The following is a 22,321-nucleotide window of genomic DNA, read 5'->3' as shown; positions in this document are numbered from 1 at the left end:
GGTGGGATGAGGAAGTGGAAAATGGGTGGTGTGCGTCAGACAAGCTTACAAATCCAAGAAGTCACAGAAAATAACATCCTGTAATACAAGACAAAGGATAAAGAAAACAAAGGAAAAAGAGTGTGGAGGGGTGGGTAGTAGAATAAATAATAAATAGTCAGTCTAGATCCCTAGCCGCTAGACGCTAGAAACGCAGGCTTTCGCTTTTACCTTTTACAGACTGCATGTCTACCTAGGTAGGTAACTCCGGTCCGTACATTTGCTGACAGCCAACGAATGATTACCCAGAATAGGGAAGATGTAGAGCCGCTGGTCATGAAAACAATGACATTCATTTCTCCTGAACTTTGTGAAGATGAACGTAAAGTCGTGCTGAATTGCAAAATAGTCTTTCCCTAAGGCGATATGCGCCGCCTCAATGATAAATACACAGGATACCACCGTATCCCCGCCCTAAACCCCACAAGCAAGGCAACGGTAATAAACAAGCTTAAGGTAGAAAAATGTCTGAAATTTGACCCCGACTCCATTCCGCCCTGTCCAAGAAGAAACAGGTATTAGGTACGACCGTTGCGACAATCAGACATAAACATAAAAACAAGAGAAGCATGCCCCTATAGCCCTTATCCAGTGGCCGCATAACATAAGCAAAGCAATTGAGGTGTATGTGATGTGATGTATAGCTATATTTTTTGAGACAGTTGAAAAGTCTTCCTCTTCTTTCTAAACCGTTCGAAACCGGGACTCTCTTTTCGCATGAACAATGAACACGCCCGAAAACTGAGGATATGATCCGCTCAAACGCCTGAGGTATGCTCGAAAACGCCGGTAATCTGAATGATGGCACTCGCGTTGCCACGTTTATGGCGGTCATTCTGCGGCTAACTGACCGCCATCGTCCATTCCAAATCCCGACGCGTCGAAGTTGAAGCTCTCTCCAACATCTCCGTCTTGGTGGAGGAAGGAATCGAAATCGAAATCCTGGAGTACATCCATGGAACCATTTCCTGGCTGAGCGAAATCGCCCAATGGTTGGAATTCCGCGAACTATGTTGTTAGTAAAGTATATGAGGTCTTATTATCATGCAAACTTACGGTGTTCCCCATATCAAAGTTCAGGTCTGGTGCGGGTACACCTGTGTTAACCGGCACAGGAGCCGGTTGACCGTTCGTGGGTTGCACAGCGCCATTCTGTTGGTTCTTTTGGAAACTACTGGCGTGCACAGGTGTAATCGGGGTCTGAGGCGTCGGTGTTGGCCCATCGGTAGGCACATCGGCGGATGGTGTAGCACCAGCGTTGAGGTTTGCGGCGGATCCTTTCTTAGTGGCCCGCTGTCATCAATGTCAACATTTCTACAAAAAAAATCCATTTAACGCAATTGAAAAATACCTTTGATTTCTCGCTCTTGGTCTCATTCTTCTTTTTAGGATTCGCCTTGTTAGTTTGCGAAGGGGTAGGTGGCGCGGCAGTGCCTTGTTGTGGTGACGATGGCTGGGTTCGACCGTTAGCAGTTGGGTTCGCGGCTGGGGCCGATGGTGGAGGCATTGCCCCTTGTCGAGGAGTCCCCATATTCTGCTGAGGACCTCCTTGGTTCGGCTGCGGTATCATCTGTCCATTTGGCCCAGCTTGCCAGTTTTGACCTCCTTGCTGTCTAGCAGCCATTGCCATTTGCTGTTGAGCCATCTGGTTACCAAATGCAGCTCCAGGATGAGAGCTTGGAGGCCGCATGCCGTTAGGCATACCTCCCGGAACCATGTTGGGGCCCATGCCGTTCATCTGGTAGAACTTTGGGTCCATGTTGGGATCCATTGCACCGCCCCCTGGTAGAAAGTTCATACCACTAGGTGATCCGCGAGATTGTCCTTCAGGGACAGGGGATGGCATACCGCCTTGGTTCATATGGGGTGTGTTTCGCTTCATTTGCTCGCTGGGATTGGGGGAGTTGACAGAACGAGGACCTTGAGGTGATGTTCCCTGGAAGGGCTGCCCATTGGGTCCCATCCCAGGACCAGGGCCTCCAGGGCCATCAGGACCACGAGGTATAGTCATGCTATCTTGCTCTTGTCTCGCCATCATCAGCCTCTTCTTGTTTTGCTGCTCAAGTAGCATAAGCTGCATCTGGTAATCCTGCAAAGCATGGTTACCACTACCGCCATTTGCTTGATTTTGTCCTCGCATTCCATTAGGTCCCATGTCACCCGGGTTATAGTAATTCGCGATAGCTCCACCATCTTGGCCCTGTGCCATCATAGGAGACCCTTGATTTTGAGGACCACCTGGCTGGCCTGGCATGCCGGGCTTCCCGGGCATTTGACCTGCTTGCTGTTGTGCTAATCCAGCTTGATATCCGGCTAGCGATTGTTGTCGAGCGGCCGGGTTCGCGCCTCCGGGCATGTTCTGGAACTGCTGAGCCGTCAGATTACTTGGTTCGATACCATTGGTAAGCTGCAAATGTGCAGCTTGAATAGCATTGCTGGGGCCAGTTTCTCCCACCTGTTGAGGCATCCCCTGTGCTTGTCCTCTCCCATTTGGCATTTGTCCCTGATTAAAAGGACCTTCAAGTCGTGGTCGTTTCGAGGGCGACGGAGCGTTTTCAGCCGAACCGGGTGACTGCGCACGTTGCTGCCCATTTCCGTCTGATGGATCTCGTTGCATTTGTTGCTGGTTCTTTTGCTGTTGGGCAAGCATTTGCATTTGCATTTGCTGCTGTTGGGGCGTGCTGCAAGATAGACATCAGAAAGAGAAGTATGACCTAGGGCGAAATGCTTACTTGTTTCGATTGTTTTGAATAGCTTTCTGTCTAAGCTCATTATTCTGCTGCATGTTAAGCCCATTCTGATTACCCATCATCATCCGATAATTTGGAGGCAATTCGGCCATATTGCCTTTTAATCCGCGAAGCATAGCAACTTGCTGCTCCTGTCTCGACCGCGATTGTTGCTATACCGAAGGTAAACATTTGACTAAATCGTGCAGGGAAGGGTACGAACCTGTGTGTGAGTAACATATTGCGAGACATGACGTCCATCTATCTTCCCGCGTTGCGCATTAAACATATCCCAGAATAGACACCACCACTCGTAGAGAAAGCAACTATCTGGGGCGTCTTTAGGCAGATTGGGTAAGGGAAGGTCGTCTGGCCGTTTCGAATCCATGTCATCTTTCGAATCGCCGTCTTCACCATCAGCGCCCTCGTTGCGCCGTCCAGGACTATCTTTCAGAGTATTAATTGGCTGGTCACTGTTGAGCAGCGACCTCGCGCACTCGAACATGCCATTCCGTAGAAAATATTCGTAGATGTATGTGTTGAGCTGCGACCGTTGGTCGCCGTTGACGGGCATGGGTTGTCGAATACCTCCAGGAGCGGTTCCATTATTCATCATGGGCATCCCACCACCAACGGGGCCTCCCATGGGATTCATGCCAGCCATATTATTCATCCTCGCGGACTTCGCGGATGGCGATAGCGAAGAATAATTCCTGCTGTGCGTATCTGACCGTGGGAAATGTGGGCGTGTGAAGCACCGTCAGCCACCGCACCTCTGACGCGGAGCGGTTAGGGCCGAAATGTCGCAACGGTTGATCTCTCCAAAATTGGTATTGACGGAGCAGAGGTGAAGCCTGCCAGCTTGTAGCAGAGTTGATGACCAGACAGAGCGTTGCGCCCGTGAGGCAGATTGATAATCGTGGTTCGTGATCCGCCGTGTAACTCCGTCTGGGTCACCCTTTTGGGGGAAGAAGCAGAAAGCAGCGGATGCGATAGGCGCGTGATGGAGAGACAAGCGAGAGTAGTGAGGTAGGGCAAGGCGAGAGCGAGCGAGTGAGAGGATTGCTGCCCGCGATGTCGATGTCGCTGTCGTTGTAGTCGTCGTCCAGGAGTGGATGCGGATGCGGATGCAGATGCTCGGCCTGCGATCGTCTCTGGGTCGCACTGGGATGCTGATGCCGGGTTTTGGGTTTTGGGATTTTTGGGGGGGGGGGGAGTATTGGTACAGTAGAGTTAGTTGTTCGGGAAGGGCTCCAAATGGGATTGGGGGTGGAGTGACGCCGCTACGCCTACCGCCGCACGAGCTGCGGTAGATTTGAGAACGGGCGGGCAACGGTCGACTTCGTGATCTAGGCAAGGCTACCGTACCTGGGGATCTAGTTACGGTACCGGTATCGCTGGGAGACGCTGTCTTCAAGGGGTGGGAAGGAAGGCTGCCGGCAAAGACACCACGAAATGGGGAAACCGGAGAGAGTCGACAACGAACAACGTCTGCAGCGCGGTGCAGGTAACTTTGCTAGAGATTGCCTGATGAGGATCGAACGAAGAGCGACGAGAGAGATAATGAAAGAAAAAAGTGGCAGCTTAAGCAACCTCTGAGCACAACTGCGTACAATGTATACTGGTCTAACCCGATTCATATCTAGCGCACCCGCTGCTATATGGTATTTTATTTGGAAGGCTGAGAAATTACAATTTGATACGAGATAATTACATCTCGCCAACCTAATTTTTGCAAACGCGAATAGGGTCCTGTACATCGATCACGTTGTTGGCCATCCGGGTATCTATTTGGAAGTATTATACTTCTCGTTGATGCGTTTCTCAAATCGTAAGATCTTTCTGTTATTCATCCAGCTAAAGAGGCGAGAATCGTCAGTTGCGCACACACCGGGACCCAGAGTTAGATGCGAATGACCTCAGGAGTTAGGAAACAGCCATGGGATGCCAATTGGAATGTTAATAAAGCTTATCGGCCAAGACGTGAAATATATTGGAGTTTGGAACTCAAATTTAAGGTTTGGAGGAATGCGAATATCTATCACGTGATACGCATATCACCGGAGTTGAGATAATGGACGGAGCTGCCCTATGGATAAGAGTTGGGGGAGAGCGGGTATTAAATTAGTGCATTGGGTAATTAGTCTAGACCACTGAATGGGGATTTCACAACATATGAATGCTCTACCTTCAAGTAAGAGTTGTGTGGTACCTCATTAAGTGCAAATTCTGGGCCGTTCAGATCTTCTTGTAAACGTACCTCTATACACGCACGTGAATTATACCTACGGTACTTTTCAACATCAAAATATATCAACCTTGTGTGAAATAGAGCTAAGCGGGTCGTGTATGAACCAAGCGTGGTGACACAAACGCTTAGGGCTTCTCTCCATCAAGAACCGAGCTAACCTGGAAGAGTTCAGTGAGTGTTGCTTCAGTATCAACAAGAGTAGGCGACGATATAACCCCTTGGACAAAGTAATCAACATTCAAGACACCTAAATCGGACATCTGTGAACATGTGAGATAATATACCAATCATCAGGTGTAAGATTATACACTTCAAAGCTTCAAAAGAAAGGCACAAGCTCGGGGGAATTCCCATCGTAGTGATAAAAACATACTTAGGTAAACTGTTGCTAGTTCCTATGAGCGCATGCACAAAGTAGCTCGAATGTTAGAAAGCAACATCGCTATCAGAAGAAGATGGTTGGGGTGGGGAATAGGGGTAATATACGTGACTGTGGGGAGGATGGAACGAGAAAGAGCAAGCCTTACATGAACAGCTTGGAACCGAACAACTTTGTCTTGTACAGAGATTCAGGGTGACGACAATCATGAGCTAAGATTAACCTCGACTGTTGCACCTAGCAATTCTCAAACGTACTTCCGTTGCTCGGTTTGAAGGACAGGAAAGACCTACCATCACCCTCGTACTAACAAGAAATACTCACAATCCACGACAAATCTTCTTCGATACCGCTAGCAGATGATCACTCCGTATGCCCCAAAAACGCCCAGACTCCAATACCAACCCAGCCCAACCCAATCCATTCCCGTCCGTACCACTTATTCATCATCCACCGGCATCTCATCATCAATATACCGAATCAAAGTAACCCTCATCTCTGTAGATTCCTGTCCCCTCAAAACATCACTCGTGAAATGCGCCTCAACTTGCATCTGCACCATCTCCAGCGCACCCCTCAACACCCCACAAAAGATATTCGAAAACCACAATTCCTCCTGCGCGCGGCCATCATCAGGCAGCTCCACGAAATCCGCTAGCGGGTTCTCGTCAAAGATGAGCGAGAATTGTTTGGAGTCTGTAGTCCAGTTGGAGATGGTGGGGGATATATTGAGGAAGATTTTGAATCCAACCTATAAATTCAGCCATCAATTAGTACAAGCCTTTGTTTTCTTTTCATTCCACAAGCCAAAAGAATTACATGCGGGGCAATACTTTAGCAATCATCTCAGCCGTCTCCTTGAAATTCGCACACCGCCTCATGGTACCTGATTTCGCAAGGTAGTCTTCGATGAGCCGGAGCCCGATGTTGTAGCCCATCTTATCGAGCTGCTTGTTCACTTCCACATAGTCGCTCTCGTAGTCTTTGCATAGCTGTGCAACAATGGTGCCGTATGTGAGGGTTACGAGCTCAGCGTTCACTTTGTCGATTTTGGTTCTTGGGTTGCTTGTAAGCTTTGCGCTGGTGTTCAGTCAACACTGCGGTGACTTACTTCCAGATTCTAGATGGGCTAGGTTAGTGATCTGTAAAATTTGGAGGTCTGGGGGAAGGCGTACTCTTCTCCTTGGCGCGCAGCTTTGGCGGCAGACATGATTACAGAATGGCTTCTGAGCTGGTTCTATTCCAATCTACCGTTTGGTGTTTTGGATGCAAGACAGGAAGATGTTCTAGCTCTGTAGTTTGAGCATCGGCATCGGAGGTAAGCGGCCGCTTGAGATACTAGCGCGTCTTATGCGGTTCAAGAATATTTGTATCAACCTCCACAACCCAACCCCTCCTACCAGCAACTTTCCACACCACAATCGCGATCATGTCCTCCGAAAAGCGCCCCGGCTCGGATGACTTCAGTGGCTCACAGATGGTGGTAAAGCGACAGAATGTGGGCAGAGATAGCAAGGCTGTAGCTTTATCCAATGGCTCTGCAGGAAATGGCGCTCTCATACAATCGGTATGGTATATCCTTCTAGAGAAGGGAAGCTGTGTGCTAAGCTTCGTGCGAAGGCTCTGGACTGATTTTGTTGGGATAGGCACCAAGGACGAGTGGGCTACAGGCGCCGGTTATGGAACTAAGTGGGCATTCTGGAGAGGTGTTTTGCGCAAAGTTTGATCCGAATGGGAATTATATTGCTTCGGGGTCGATGGACAGGTCGATTAGTACGTGCGCTTCCTTTTTATTGCCTGAGTGGAAGATTATGACAGGGGGAAGTTATGCTGGAACCACTCTGAGAGACGCTGTTGGCTTTAGGTGTAGTATATCTTCTAACGTGTTATAGTGCTCTGGAGAACATTCGGTGGATGCGAAAATTATGGGGTACTCCAGGGGCATAAAGGAGCAGTCCTAGATCTACACTGGTCGCGCGACTCGAGGGTCTTATTCTCAGCATCTGCGGACATGCATCTAGCGAGTTGGGATTTGGAGACAGGAACAAGGATACGAAGACATGTCGGGCACGAGGAAGTGATCAATACGATGGACATCAGTAAACGAGGAGAGGAACTACTCATCAGCGGCTCTGACGATGGATATATTGGCATCTGGGATCCTCGAACGAAGGCAGCGGTTGACTTCATTGAAACAGAATTTCCTGTCACAGCTGTCGCATTGGCTGAGGCTGGTAATGAACTGTACTCGGGAGGTATTGACAACGATATTAAGGTGTGGGATATGAGGAGAAAGGCTGTGGTTTACTCTATGTTGGGTCACACAGATACTATTTCCTCCCTTCGAATCTCGCCCGATTCCCAGTCACTATTATCGAACTCGATGGACTCGACTGTACGAACATGGGATATTAGACCATTCGCACCCACAGAAAGACATATCAGAACATTCGATGGTGCTCCTGCTGGAATGGAGAAGAACCTTATTAAGGCGAGCTGGGATTTTGACGGGAAAAGAATCGCGACAGGCTCTGGAGACGGCACGGCTGTGATCTGGGACACCAATAGTGGTAAATTGCTCTACAAGTTGCCGGGACACAAGGGAACTGTCAACTGTGCGGAGCTTTCACCATCTTCAGATCCTATCAGTGAGTATTTTCCAGCTGCAGCCCTTTCTATATCTAACAAAGCAATAGTACTTACGGGCTCATCGGACCGCAATCTTATCCTGGGCGAGTTGAAGTGAGCGTGTCTCCCACAAGGTCTTGTGGAATACTTAGAATTTGTATGAAGGAAGTGGAGCAAAAGTTTCTGGAGGCATTTCTGGAAAAGGTTACGGACCAAGGGAGAATTTGTGACGTTGCTTCTGGAGTTGTGGCGTTATATATATACACCGCAATAAGTCCGTCTTTGTCTGATACAGTACCTGTGGGAGGAAGAATCAACTGAGCATGAGACATTCATGCGGCAGGTTTGATAGGCGAATTAGACCCGCAGCCCGCTGGATATATTCCCGTTTCGCAGAATCCACTGGCGTCAATTGGCCCATTGCTACGGGAGCACAAAAACTTGAAATATCTGGTGGGAAGCTGCATGGGGGTACAACTTATACCAATATATTCTCGGTCAAACCTTTCTTCTCGTCCCCTTGGATGTCGTAGTTTACTCATACTGCCTTGCATGCTGTATGCCGATAGCGATGTGCATCTGTGCATCCCTTGGTTCCCGTTGCTTCATTCGCAACTTCACATGTATATTGTTGGTGGTGTGGCGGTTGACTTGCGGCTGATTGGCTGTTAAAGCGCATCCTCAATCTTGGGTGAAACATCGGCTCAAGCTTTGATGCCCCTCCCCTCAAACCGTATCAAACCTAGATTGTCAGAGCTGATCCTCCGGAGTCCCAGGCCAATAAACGGGATGTCTCATCTGGCCCTATTGGTCTCGAGCTACACCTCACAAGAAGCAAGTCAGCACAGGTCAGGTCCCGCCGCAGCTTCCTCGTTGGTCTTGAGACAGACGCAGATACAGAGGCACTTTCCCAAATTCAAACGACACTATTATTGCTGTACTTTAGCTTCCTGTTGACCAGGAACTTCTGTTGAATTTCTTCATCGTGTCGTTTGTGTGTCTGTCTGCCTGTTCTTCTCGACCAATTCTTTTCTCTGGTTCAACCCTCCCCTTTTGGTGCTTTTTGGTGTGTATGGATTGGGTCTCTGAACAGCGAATCGTGTGAGCAAGCATCACTCGCGTTTCAATCGTCCCCTATCCTGTCAATCTCTTGGTTTTCGTGTTTCCTACTGTATCGTGCTTTGACAGCATACCCCAACAATCGCTGCTGGCTTCCTCTCGTTCAATCATCATAATTCCCCAGCAAAAGCACATTGACCTACCGTTCGTTAGGACGTCGGGAACTGCTGGCCTCTTGTTCCCTCGACCCCAACATATGCCATAATAAACAACAACCCCGACTTCTATTTGATCCCCATGCTGCGAAATCTTATCAGAGCTTGGTCGTGTTGACAGGCCGGGGCTCACGCGGAGACGAATACCTTGGTGGACGCGCAGGTGGCCCTTCGAATAATAAACATACAATCCTTCGACGACTTGTAATTTTGGTTCAAAGGCAGGACTTTGGACAAGTTTGCAATTTTCAATACATCGTCAAACAATCGAGGTGTAGCCATGCCTCCAGTAAGGCAAAATGGCCATCGACGGCAGATATCCTCCGAGTCACCACGAGAGCGCCCATCGAGACTTGAGGGCATACGGACAGGAGTTAATCACATGTTCAGTGGACGATCGAGGGTCGCGACACCCCGAAGTGGCACACCCGAAAGCCCCAAGACTCCGCGCTTAGCATTAGGTCTGGGGAACTTCTCTTCAACAAGACTTGTGCTTCCATATCTCACTCGATCGAATACGAACCCGCCTCGATATGCGACAAGACACGATCCTCATTCGCCCGTTAGTACGAGACCGATTACAGCTCACTCTCTACGACAACAAACAACTATACTTCCTACATCATCCGTTCCACCTCGTGTGAGACATGATTCGCAGTCTGGGAGGAGATTTGTGGGTGTAGATCCAGCAGAGCTTCATCTGGCAAACCTCGTAGACTCTGGGAGGAGACGAAGGAGGAACAAGGCCAAAAGGGAACCACGATGTGCGCCGAAGATTAAGAACAAAAAAATCAGGACCAAGATATTGAGCTGTTTTATATCAGGGCTTGTAAGACTTTGCTGATGTTGGTTTGCCCAATTTGACCAATTCTAACATAAAACAGTTTCTTACATTGGTACTGACGGTCTATCTTGCACTCGCCTTGTCAAACCATAATGAGAGTCAAGAGTTCCACGTCCTCTTGATTCTCATCATTCTGATTACTACAATCTTCTTCTGTCATGCTCTGATCCGGTTGTGTATGCTGGTACTCCATCCACCAGCGGACGATACACAGGAACTACCTTCAATGGTTGGTCCTGGAGGATTCGCAAATCCAGTAGCACCAATACGCGTCGCGCTCGCACGTGATGAAGAGGCAGCTGGAATTGAAAGTGAAGCTACAAAGTTACCCCCGCCAGCGTACGGGTTATGGCGAGAATCTGTTGTATGTAAAGCTCACATGGAGGAGAAGTGAAGATGGCTAATTTCACACAGAGAGTGGACCCTAATCGAATCTACTGGCAACGTAATGAGGCGGCAGTATTAGAGCGCCAGAATTCCCTTGAACGAGGGGAAGGCAGGCCAATGACTTCCAATCGACCCCCGTCATACATATCTGAGAATGGCATCGACTATGTGATTGAAGCCGAGCCTCGATCAATTGCGCCGACTGTTGAGGTGCCATTACCGACGCACCCCTCTGAAAGAGGTCGATTGCCAATGCCGTAGCATCCGAAGCCGTGAATGGAATCTAAATGATAACCCTAAAAAATTTTCCAACAACAATTAGCTGCCAGCATATTTTGGGGAATGGATATTCTTTTGTTTATGGAGTTTAGGAGAACACGGGAACATGTTATGCCGTAAAGGCAGGCAACTGGGGAGTTAATGCGTTTGTCTGTGCTTTCAATACAGGATACCAGCTGAAAGCCTTTGGGCTGTTGTATGTACGAATAGTGTGGGGGGATTCACATTGGACCTCTAGGATATGAAGATATTATTAAATTGCCATTAATCCGGGTGCCCGGGCAGCTTTTGCATGAATGCACAGGCATATTGAGGATGATATAGAGGGTATTTTAAAGAATTCGCGAAAGTGGGATGGGGGTACCGAATCAGAGACAAGAGGAAAAAGGGGTCAGCAGCGAAAGGTACAGGGTATAAGTGTGACTTGACTGGAGAAAAGAAAATATAACTCATTACTTAAAAAAGGGAGGACATGTACATTCCTCGGCTTTTGAAGTTGCAAACCGCCGTCTCGCTATATATTCGGTACTATCGCCAATCTAACTCCTCTCCCCTGAACGCTCGGCAGGTATCTTATACTCCGTAGTACCAAGGAGGTGCTCTTCTCAGGGGTAATTTAATAGACTACCTATGCTCGGTCGATCTTTTAAAGTACATGTAGAGTCTCCTAGTCCTCCTGCACGTGTTATTAAAATGCTATTCGCCACCACATTCCGACCCAGGGAACTCCAAGCGAACGGACCTATTGGCTCTAGCGCTGAATTGGCTCTGTAGACCAAAAAACTCTTGATCTGCCCTGCCTCCACCACACTCACAAACAAATCCACCATTTTGCAGTTGAAGCTTTTCGCGACGTCGTACAAGGGAGGAAGAAGGAAGTCGAGAGACGTTGCTGTGTTGAAGGAAGAAGACTGGAAGCAGGATATCAAGTAGGAAACGAACACCACATATGTAAGTCGCCCTCTTATTCCCTCGAAAGGTCAGGTCCGTCCCGCGCCCTCCGCGTGCGCCTCCATTCAAGTTCGTCGGTGAATGGCGTCGAGTGTTGTCTTCGTGGGATCAAGATGGCACATCTGCTCGAGTTGGACCGGTACGACCACGACACTATCCGCCACGAACGATACTGTACTGTAGCCATCCATCCATCATACCTTGCCCGACAGAGGCTGAACGCCCGCCTGCTACAACGCACCTTGGAGTGGCACAAGATTCATGCATCCTGCACCTGCAGCCTGCCAGATGCTGGTCATGCAACTCAGATTTAAATGATCCTACCCTTAAACTCGATTAAATTCAATCCAATTCAACCTCATCTCACCCGCTTCAATCCCGATATGTCCGCCACGAACGTCGAGGAATGGTTACAGTCCGACCGAGCAGATGAGCCGCCACACAGGTGCAGGAAAATAGTGCGGGAATGGATGACGGACGACGGCGCATTCGTAACGTGCTGTGCTGATGATGGAACACAACAGACACATCGATTAGTAGCCATGGCTTCTCTTTCACGTCGTGCTTGTTACAAGTGCGGAAACGTTGGCCACTATGCCGAGGTCTGCTCTTCTGCTGAGCGCCTGTGCTATAACTGTAAGTCCTACTCCATTTGTCCGAACACCTTGAATTGCGCTGACAACTTATTTGTAGGCAAGCAGCCTGGTGAGCCTCAACCGCCAAACGCACGGCTAACTCCTCTTTATCTGACTTGAGCTAGGACACGAATCAAACGGCTGCCCATTGCCAAGAACTACCGAAGCCAAGCAATGTTATCACTGCCAGGGTCTAGGTCACGTTCAGGCTGACTGCCCAACTCTGCGTTTGAGCGGAGCTGGTACTAGTGGTCGCTGCTACAACTGTGGCCAGCCAGGACATTTGGCTGTATGTTATGACGCTATTGTTTTGTTGCATAGTTGCTAATGTTATGGTTAGCGCGCTTGCCCAAGCCCAGCTGGTGCAGGTCCTCTCCCAGGTGCTGGCCGTGGTGTTGGTGCCCCTCGTGGTGGATTTGGCGGTGGATTTGCTCCCCGTGGAGGATTTGCTGCCGGTGGACCACGTCCTGCCACATGTTACAAGTGTGGTGGGCCAAACCACTTTGCCCGTGATTGCCAGGCTCAGGCTATGAAGTGCTACGCTTGTGGGAAATTGGGACATATCTCTCGGTATGTAGCGCTCTGGGTCGAAAGCTCAAGTCACACACTAATGAATCTCAGCGATTGTACCGCTCCTAACGGTGGACCTCTCAACACTGCTGGCAAGACTTGCTACCAGTGCAGTCAGGCAGGCCACATTTCCAGAGACTGTAAGTATTACCCGAAAGATCAAAATTCGGGCATGCTAACTCTTTCTAGGCCCTACAAAGACTACCAACGGAGATCTTGCGGCTGACGGTGTTGATCTTGGCGTTACCCCTGTGGTAGCCCCCGTTGCACCAGTCGCCTAAACTCTCTTAGGGAGTCACACTTGGTAGTCAACGATGAACTATCGAATTTACGTGTGTCACGGGATCATCGAATTTCCTTTTGTAATTGGACATCTCCCGCTCATTCTGCATACTTGGGCACGGCTTTACGAGAAAAAAAAACCCCCATCTCGACATCTTCAATAACCAATTCTTCATTCATGGAATGACATTTCTTCTCTCGGCGCCTGGTCTTCCCAATCCAAAGTTTTCTGTTACGAAAATAACAAACCCAAAAGCGATAGTTCATTTCCCCTTAACGACCCCGGTAGAATAAAAAGCCGCTTATTTTTTCTTTACAACCTTTAACTCACCATACGTATGTGACGTCCTAATTCTGTGGTTATGGTAATGAAAATGGTATGGTAGGAGTGTTGTCGATGCGGCACGCTTTTAGATATCAGGATCACATGGAGAGAAGGGATGATGGAGGTAGAGAAGAGACAAGTGGATGGACGGGCGGAGCGATGCGGGGATTGATGGATGAAGTGGAGTGGAGTGATGGGGAATGAAAGACCGGTCGATAGCAAAGCATGCGTGAGATATGAATCGATGCTCGAGTCTTAAGTTATGAAGTTTTCTAAGCATCTAGTTTCTTGTTCTTGATTGTGTTAAAGTGATATGATATTGGTGCAATATTTCCGAAGTCTCTCACGAGGCATTCATACTTTGTTCAATCCAAAACAGAGACTCGTTGTGGTGTTCATGTCCTAGTTCAATTTTTTTTTGCCCCTCGCACCCCGCCCCTTTCTCTTGAGCTGCGTTGCATCAGCCGTATATCTGCACCACGCAAAAGACATCAATCAACAAGCATGATTTCAAGAAAAGGTTTCAGAGAGGAAAAAGTTTCCAGATATTCCCACGCTTCAAGTTTATCGATGCCGTCTGTGAGTCCTCAATGGGCTGTTCAGCAGCTTCAGCCTCTTCAAGCGAGCGGCCAGGTTTCGACCGCGCTCCTCGCTCGCTCAGCAGAATTTTACTTCTCACACAAACAAACCATTTTCTTCAACTTTCCTCTATCTCCATAATATTAACAGCCTCATATCTACATCATATCCAGGCTCTGTTTCCGTCTCCCAAGCCCACCTTCTTCAAATCGAAAGTTCTGAAAGCTCTTCTCTCTGTTCCAACTCCTTCTCCTCACGCCTTCTGCTATCGTCGTCGTCAAGGCGCATCATTACTGCATCAATTAATCCACAGCACTGACACTGACACCTCCCTCGGCATCTCTCGAAGCATTTCCAAATAGTAAGACGTAACAGACGAGATGGCTGGAGGATCTGTTTTCGCGGGTGGTGACGAGGAAGATGTACGTCCCCTTCTCCTCCCCAATGACAAATGCTGATAATGTGCAGACTACCATCGTCGACATTGATGACATCCAAGCGCACGGTTACTTACTCTCACGTCCCCAAGATTGATTGATGGAAGCTGATAAAAGCAGGCATTGGTGCTACTGACATTGCGAAGCTGAAGGCTAACAATATATTTACCATCGTCGTAAGTATCCCTACCACTCGTCACCGGTGCTGTTAGAGCTAATAAGCGTAAGACTCTTTGCGCGTGTCCTTCCAAGCGGCTTCTTAAGATCAAGGGGTTCTCTGATATCAAGGTCGAGAAGATCAAGGAGGTTGCCAAGAAGTTGTCGGTGAGTACCATGCCTGACAGATTGAAGAGGGAACTTGCTCGTCTGACTCTTTTCTGCAGCCAACCAGTGGCTTCATCACTGCTGCTGAGCTCGGTCAGATTCGCAAGCGATGCATTAGGATCTCTACTGGCAGCAAGCAGCTTGATGCTGCGCTAAATGGGTGATTCTGACGTCCTGCTGTTCTTCAATCGTTGCTGATAGCGTTGCAGTGGCTTTCAGACTATGAGCCTCAATGAGGTTTATGGGGAATTTCGTGGGTACCACTTCTCCACCGGTATCTTGTCGGAGCTAATAGACTTAGGATGTGGCAAGACTCAGCTTGCGCACACCATGGCTGTCATCGCTCAACTTCCAAAAGAAATGGGCGGCGCTGAAGGAAAGGTTGCCTACATTGGTAAAACCACTCCCTCTCAGCTTCGATACCCTGCTAATACTAAGGAGATACCGAGGGCACTTTCCGTCCAGAGAGAATTATGGAAATTGCAGAGCGCTTCGGCGGTAAGCTCTCCGTTCACCTTGTTCTCATAGATGCTTACAGTCCCAGTTGATCCCGACCAAGCCTGCGAGAACATTGCTTATGCTCGTGCTCAGAACACCGAAGTAAGTCATCGCGCTTCCGCTCACTGCCATTACTAATATATGCAGATGCAAGCCGAACTTCTAGATGGCCTCGCCGCAAGCTTCGCCACCAACGAGTATCGTCTTCTCATCATCGACAGCGTCATGTCTCTCTACCGTACGGATTATGTTGGTCGTGGAGAGCTTTCGGAGCGTCAACAAGTACTTGGTCAATTCCTTCGCCGCGCTACACAGATGGCTGAGGAGTTTAATCTCGTTGTTTTGATGGCACATACATCTCCCAATGATTCAGTTGGTGTTATTTGCTGACTGTGGCAGACAAACCAAGTCATGTCGGATCCAGGTGCAAGTGCTCTCTTCGCAGGAGTCGATGGACGTAAACCTGCTGGAGGCCACATCCTTGCCCATGCTTCTACTACCAGACTTCTACTCCGAAAAGGTCGTGGTGAGGAGCGTGTTGCTAAAATTGTTGATTCTCCAGGTCAGTACCCCATCCTCTGACACTGCATAATACTAACGGCCTTACCAGACTGCCCCGAGCGTGAAGCTACTTATATTATTACCACTGGTGGCATCAATGATCCAGAAAAGGCTTGATCGCACACTCTCTATTTCGTCGACGGATTTCCTTGCATTTACCAGTATATCACGAATTACGCTTTACACGACTTGCTGTGCGATAGGAATGGTTACGGTTAATATAACGTTGTGATATTTGCATTTAGAGAAGCTTAAGGAGGTTGCTGTTGGAAATGGAGATTCGAATATACCCTGGCTAGCTATATTGCATGTTGCTGAAACAATAAAGATAGACCATAGACTGTCACTATCTTAGCCGAATATAATCGTGCTATGAAAGTAGAAAATAATCTTCCTTGATGAAAGAAGCTAACCAAGCCCCTGGATCGCTTACTGTACTGTACTGTAGTGCACCAGGTGTAGTCTGATGGTCCCATCAGATTAGATTAGATGCCGCTACCAGAAATTCTTCCAGCTCCAAATTTCAACCGCATTTACATGCGCTTTACGAGTACAATTTCCACACGCTCTACCACTATAGCTAACCCCCAAAAAACACCTCCGCCATTCCATCAATTCCATCCATCCACCTTGACCCCAAACATGGCACCCCAACAACCATCAACAATCTCCAACTTCGCCATCCTGCCCATCCTCCTCCCACCATCACCAGCACTCTCCCATCTACCGAAAACAGCAACACACACTCTCTACATCCGTCCCAACAACCCCAAGATTCCTACCGAAGCAGATGCGCGATCGCTCTTTGTGGTAAACGTACCCGTCGATGCGACGGTTGCGCATCTAAAGGGTGTGTTTGCGCATTTATCTGGGGGCGTAGTGGGAAGGGTTGAAGATGTTGTTTTCGAAGGCCAAGCCCAGATACCCTCTCAGAAAAGCACCGTGATTGTAGAGCGGAAACGTAAGAGAGAAGAAGAGCCAGAAAATGCGACACAAGCACCAGAGCTACCGAGTACTTGGGACAGGGAGACGAGGAAAAGTGGAGGCAATGCTGTCGTTGTTTTCGTGGATGCCAGGAGTATGGAGGGTGTGTTGAAGAGCGTGCGGAAAATGCAGAAATCCAAAGACTATCCGCTCTGGGGCCATGGTGTATCGTCGACGAAAGTCCCCGCGCTGGGTAGTTCGCACTATGCTGCACATCACGCGCTCCGGTATCCAGACCCGAGCGCGTTACAGCGGAACGTCGATGCGTTCATGACGGCGTTCAATGCCGGGGAGATACAGAGGCTGAGGGAGGCGAAGAGGGTGCGGAATGTGCCGGATGCAGATGGCTTTGTTACTGTGACGAAGGGTGGAAGGGTCGGGCCTGCGAAGGCGGCAGAGGCGGAGAGGATGAGAGAAGAGGCGGAGGAGAGGGCCAAGGTCAGGACTGGGGAAGGCTTTTACAGATTTCAGGTAAGGGAGATGAGGAAGTTGGAGCAGGGGGAGTTGGTCAGGCAGTTTGAGGAGGATAAGAAACGCGTTGAGGGTATGAGGGAGCGCAGGGGAAAGGGTGGGTTTAGACCTGAGACTTGATGCTCTGCTCTGCTCTGCTCTCAATTAAAAGTTCGGTGTTGAGCTGGGCTGGATTGGACTGAGATGGGCGTGTTGCTTCTAGGTACGTTGCACTTTTCTTCTTCTTCTTTTTGCTACGATGCTGCATTGCCCTTTTCATGATGACGCCGCGGGGCCATAGAAGCTTGATGTTGCTAGTAGGCCAATCCCTACAGCTGACCCATGCCATGCCTACAAAAACCGCAATAACACATCTTCTCAACTGTCTGACACCTCTCTTGCTGCTATTCCGCTCTTCTTTAAGTTATCTACCTCACGCATAGTTAGGTTTACTGACTTTGTTCAGGATCTAGCGAACTTCAAGAAGAAAGCACCACAACCTCCACTCCTCAGTCGTCTACCTCTCCCTTGCAGAGCACATGTCCCCACCATCTTCTTCCGAATCGATCGGACGTATCCCCCGGAACATTCTACGACCAAGACGAATGTTATAGAGTTGGTAAATATGTTAAATAAAGTGGCGCCGAGATAGCCACTAAAAATGATTGATCAAGGACAAGTTGGATATGCAGGAACCAGCAACGTAAATGCATATACATACCAAGCCATAAACTCCCGAAAGGAATATAATCCTCTGCTAAACTATATCTTTCCTCTGCCCCAATAATTAACCAGCCTTAATTCCTTTTCTTTCTTTTCTGCATATCTTTCTCTTAGAGTATCAATTTTCCCCTTTTAAAGAAAGACATCCGATCCCCCCTAAGCTCCTCGCTTGACTCTACCTCTACCCCTATATAAGCACCAACATGCCCTTGTCAAACATTCGACCAGATCCCAAGCATCTCTTGCACTTTTCTCATCGCTCTGCTCTACGGGGTTTATATGGAAGATAGGTAGCTAGGTACACGTTGCATACATATGATTGCTACTACATCTACTTTACTTTCCTTCCTTTCCTCTGGAGCATGAATGGATTTTCTGTATATGTGTATTGTATTGTATTATATATATGTATTTCTCTAACGTTACATACATACATACGTAGTAGCTTGGCTGCATGACGAATTCGAAGTTCCACTGGCATTAGTACGTATCAGTGGAGTTTAACCGTACGTACGTAGGTTGGACTTGGACTTAACAGCAATGTCTCTCTGTGTGTGTCTCTTACACACACTCTTTGATATTAGTTCATGTATTTACAGCTACTGATACAGTTCGTACAGTACAGTATAGTTTCCGGATCCGTATATACGGGTAGCACGTATACCTAGTATAGTACGGTAGGTAGCTATTGCAGAATAGTAGGTAGATATATGTATATAATACACAACGAACTTACATTTCTCTCACTGCATGCCAGCTGCTATAAATACTGTCGCAATATGGCATCTTGGTAGGACTCGTCACGTGAGTCACGTGAGGGACTGCTTAGTCATCACAAAACGTGTGAATTGGTATCGGTCACTTAGTAAAAAAACCACTCTGTATAATAGCTTTTATAGTAGACATCTTAGAAAAGAACAACACAATAATAGAGCTTCTAGCTACCACTTCGTTTCATTTATTTGACTACGTACGGCTTCTGTCCCTTGACACCGCCTACTTCCGACAAATACACGTAATTTACTATTTATTACCCCGTCCTTCCTTTACCAACAGATATAAGAGGTTTCGTTACTATAGCTTATTAACAGGATAGCAATAGCATTTAACTGTAGATACATCAAGGCCTCTCATCTACGTACGTAGCTTATATCAATGTCTAGTATATATATAAACTGGTCTATTACTATTACTGCGTAAGGTATATATGTAGCTAGCATATGCATATGCGCAAGCATGATAATAGAATACGTATACGAGGAAATTGATTAGTATATGCATGGTATATATGTCTGTCTTCCCTTCCTCCGATACGATGCCCCGGGGACTTTTCTTAATTTGCTAGAATGGTTGGTTCGATGATAGGAAAGGAATTGGCATGCGTCTTTTCGTTGAGTACGTACCGCTTTTCGTTCTGGGTTTTGGATCAGGGTGTGTTTCTTTTTTGGGAGGGGGGGTTTATGGTAGGGGGTATATATGAAGGTATGATTATAAAGGTAGCATTTCTTGGGTACTGTAGTGTAAAGTACAGAGCAAGAAGCTATAGTACCTTAGTATTAGCTTCAAGTGAACCCCAATTTCGATTCAGATTTCAAATCTAGCACCGTACAGTAGTAGTATATGCCACGCTTCCATCAAACATAACCTCCATCGCACTATACCACTCGAATGCAAGTTATCAATCCATTACTCCAGTTTCTGCCATATGCCATACATCATTTTGAAAGTTCAAGCACGTACGTAGCTACATAGAAGAACGGCAGATGTGAAGGAATTAGGTGAGCCATTTAGTGAGGAAGTCGATTGCTTGTTGTTCAGCAAGCTCGGCATTCTGTGAACGAGTCAGCATACACCTTAGAATAGATATTGTTAGTCACTTACAGCAGCCTCTTTGTCATTCGCAGGATTCATCCGGACTGCAAAACCATGCTTAGCACCAGGAATAATGTTTACCTCATGAGCGCCTTTCTTCTCGACTTCCAAGATCTCCTGTACGAGTAGTTAGTAGTATCTTCACCGTATACCAACATTTAGGGATTCCAAAATCCTACCTTCATCTTCCAAGCATTCTCCTCGCTCAACTGCGAATCCACATCCCCAACCATAACACTCAACGGCAGCACCACCTTCTCCACATCCCCCGGGAAACTCAACAGCGACGGATGCGCCGCAAACGCACACTCCACGAGCGATGCCGGCTTTCCACTCGTGATTTGCGATTCGTGTCTCTGGACCTGCGTACCGGGATCATCATGCGCGAGACGGATAGCATGCGTGCCTCCCCAGCAGAAACCCACAACGCCAATCGTGAGATTCTTGGTCTCGAACGGCGGTTCGTGGGTGCGGAGAGCGGCGATGAAGGCCATGATGGCGTGGTGGCGGGAGAGGTTCTGGAGCGCGAAGGGGATGCCGTTGAGTGCGATGCGGATGGCGAGGAGGGGTTTCATGAAGATGGTACTCAACCATCCGGCTGGGGTTTCGAATGCGTTCAGGACGGGGATCGTGGCGGTGCTCATCTCAGTGCCTTGTTCGATCAATACCAGTGGGTTGGTTGGCATGGGGGTGCAGGAGAAGAGGAGGGAGGGGGGTGTTCCGTACCGTTCATGAAGTCGGGAATGAGGACAAGGAACTGACCTTTCTCTGCGTATTTATCGGCCAGAAGACGGCTGTTGATGAATTTCCAACCAAAGGCATCGGAGATGAATACTACGACGCCTTTAGGAGTCACGTTGTTGGCTGGGTGGGTGACATAGACGTTGATGCCGTGCATGATCTCTTCTCTTCCAGCGGCTTCACCATTATGTAGAGTACCGCCTTTGCAGCAAGCCATTGTTTCAAACCCAGAGTGAAATGTTGGTAGGCGTGAAGGGGAGTGAAAGACGAATGAATGGCGATTGTTTGGATGAAATGGTTTTATATTCACTCCCGGATTTATCTGTACAGTATCACGGAAGGAACGATTGATTCACCTTCACCTTCAACTACAAGTCCATCTCGATAACAAACACGCACTCTGTTATATTTCCCCAGAGACCTGTCTTGTGCCACCTGGGTGGTTTAAGCTTAAAGCTTGATCTGCAGCGGCCCGTTGTGTTGGTACCATAGAAGAAGTTTGAGGTTGAACATGCTTCTTTTTGTGCGACGAGTCGGATAGCTGGTCCACGCAGTAGGTTCGCTTCATGCTGATTGCTGTCTTGTCAACGGTTGTGTGATCTGGTGATGAAGCGGTGAAGGGATGTCGCTGAGGAGACTCACATTTTTACGGGAGAAGGAAGACTGTCAAGTGATACAGCTGTGGTAGGAAGTGAGGCATCGTGGTTGATCTGAATACGTCCTCCAAAGTTTACCCAGATACTTTGCTACTCGTACCGGATTGTCGTATAGCGAGCGATAAAGTAAAGGTGAACAAGTACAAGTACAAGTACAAGTACAAGTACAAGTACAAGTCACCATATATAAACCATAGTACCATGTGATAAATCAAAACACGATCATTAATTAGTTTGAGATATCCATATCCATATCCATTAAAACCCTCCCGTCTCCTCAATCCCCAATCCCCACATGTCGCAACCCCACCCCCACTCAATAGCCTCGCGAGCCTCGGTAGTCTCGAATTCAAAATTCAAAGAGGAAATTGGGGGCGTCTTTTGTTGCACATCGCAAAACACCTCCATGAGCGATTTGTCGCAAGTCGCAGCGCCAGATGCCGCTTCCTGATTGCTGCTCATGGTTTCTGTTGCATGTCGCTGGAGGTGAGGCCTTTTTGCAGGATTCGTGTGGTGTGGTGGGGTGGTTAGGTGGGTGTGGTGTCATGGGGTATTGTACTGTCTGTACTGTACCGTATATATGTATGTATGTATGTATGTATGTATGTATGTATGTATGTATGTATGTATGTATGTATGTATGTACTTGTGATGCTAGAGAGTTTTAATCCCTTGTGTGTGCGACGAGATGGAGAGGTAATAGATAGGTCATTATCGCAAAGGGATACGTGTGTGTAGGTATGTGTACTCATGCACTTGGTATTACTGGACTGTAACCTTTGTGCTTTGGATGTGGGAGGAGAGGTTCAGGTTGTAGGGTAGGGCTGAGCTGATGTCCTCTCGGGATTGCCGGGTGCTGTCTGTCATTGGTCAGGATATTTTCTCCCAACGGGTACTGGCATGGGGATCTCTGTTTATTCTAC

The 22,321-nt window shown here is 48.1% G+C and overlaps 8 protein-coding genes across 8 annotated transcripts; 5 read left to right on the top strand and 3 right to left on the bottom strand.

Annotated features, from left to right (window-relative positions):
* Window positions 1-870: 870 nt before the first annotated feature.
* somA (Transcriptional activator) lies at window positions 871-3,441 on the bottom strand (the record flags this gene model as incomplete). Its single annotated transcript, XM_031145863.1, has 5 exons — window positions 871-1,047; window positions 1,096-1,332; window positions 1,391-2,720; window positions 2,772-2,941; window positions 2,992-3,441. 5 exons carry the CDS (start codon window positions 3,439-3,441, stop codon window positions 871-873), a joined length of 2,364 nt encoding a protein of 787 aa, XP_031008531.1.
* A 2,396-nt stretch (window positions 3,442-5,837) lies between these two features.
* Window positions 5,838-6,608, bottom strand: BET3 (Trafficking protein particle complex subunit; the record flags this gene model as incomplete). The annotated part of the gene is made up of 4 exons (XM_031145862.1): window positions 5,838-6,149; window positions 6,232-6,454; window positions 6,510-6,518; window positions 6,574-6,608. 4 exons carry the CDS (start codon window positions 6,606-6,608, stop codon window positions 5,838-5,840), a joined length of 579 nt encoding a protein of 192 aa, XP_031008535.1.
* A 195-nt stretch (window positions 6,609-6,803) lies between these two features.
* On the top strand, window positions 6,804-8,144 carry SNRNP40 (U5 small nuclear ribonucleoprotein 40 kDa protein; the record flags this gene model as incomplete). The annotated part of the gene is made up of 4 exons (XM_031145861.1): window positions 6,804-6,965; window positions 7,045-7,171; window positions 7,291-8,046; window positions 8,095-8,144. Coding segments are annotated over 4 exons (1,095 nt in total), but the record flags the coding sequence as incomplete, so codon positions are not given.
* Window positions 8,145-9,580: 1,436 nt separating this feature from the next.
* Window positions 9,581-10,792, top strand: LHYA1_G000871 (uncharacterized protein; the record flags this gene model as incomplete). Its single annotated transcript, XM_031145860.1, has 3 exons — window positions 9,581-10,129; window positions 10,185-10,508; window positions 10,559-10,792. The coding sequence occupies 3 exons, from the start codon at window positions 9,581-9,583 to the stop codon at window positions 10,790-10,792; spliced, it is 1,107 nt and encodes a 368-aa protein (XP_031008533.1).
* Window positions 10,793-12,144: 1,352 nt separating this feature from the next.
* On the top strand, window positions 12,145-13,247 carry GIS2_0 (Zinc finger protein; the record flags this gene model as incomplete). Its single annotated transcript, XM_031145859.1, has 5 exons — window positions 12,145-12,397; window positions 12,455-12,466; window positions 12,522-12,685; window positions 12,737-13,106; window positions 13,156-13,247. The coding sequence occupies 5 exons, from the start codon at window positions 12,145-12,147 to the stop codon at window positions 13,245-13,247; spliced, it is 891 nt and encodes a 296-aa protein (XP_031008534.1).
* Window positions 13,248-14,532: 1,285 nt separating this feature from the next.
* On the top strand, window positions 14,533-16,089 carry dmc1 (Meiotic recombination protein; the record flags this gene model as incomplete). The annotated part of the gene is made up of 12 exons (XM_031145858.1): window positions 14,533-14,574; window positions 14,621-14,657; window positions 14,710-14,765; window positions 14,818-14,913; window positions 14,973-15,073; window positions 15,123-15,166; window positions 15,215-15,307; window positions 15,355-15,411; window positions 15,458-15,513; window positions 15,559-15,783; window positions 15,811-15,973; window positions 16,022-16,089. 12 exons carry the CDS (start codon window positions 14,533-14,535, stop codon window positions 16,087-16,089), a joined length of 1,038 nt encoding a protein of 345 aa, XP_031008527.1.
* A 525-nt stretch (window positions 16,090-16,614) lies between these two features.
* On the top strand, window positions 16,615-17,547 carry rrp7 (Ribosomal RNA-processing protein; the record flags this gene model as incomplete). The annotated part of the gene is made up of 1 exon (XM_031145857.1): window positions 16,615-17,547. One exon carries the CDS (start codon window positions 16,615-16,617, stop codon window positions 17,545-17,547), a length of 933 nt encoding a protein of 310 aa, XP_031008468.1.
* Window positions 17,548-19,903: 2,356 nt separating this feature from the next.
* Window positions 19,904-20,959, bottom strand: tropI_4 (Hydrolase; the record flags this gene model as incomplete). Its single annotated transcript, XM_031145856.1, has 4 exons — window positions 19,904-19,960; window positions 20,011-20,118; window positions 20,181-20,653; window positions 20,728-20,959. 4 exons carry the CDS (start codon window positions 20,957-20,959, stop codon window positions 19,904-19,906), a joined length of 870 nt encoding a protein of 289 aa, XP_031008470.1.
* Window positions 20,960-22,321: the final 1,362 nt, after the last annotated feature.

This window comes from Lachnellula hyalina (assembly GCF_007821495.1).
Source record: "Lachnellula hyalina strain CBS 185.66 chromosome Unknown contig00015, whole genome shotgun sequence".
Taxonomy (NCBI): domain Eukaryota; kingdom Fungi; phylum Ascomycota; class Leotiomycetes; order Helotiales; family Lachnaceae; genus Lachnellula; species Lachnellula hyalina.
Note: the sequence above shows the minus strand (reverse complement) of the source record. Positions and strands in the feature narration are given on the sequence as shown.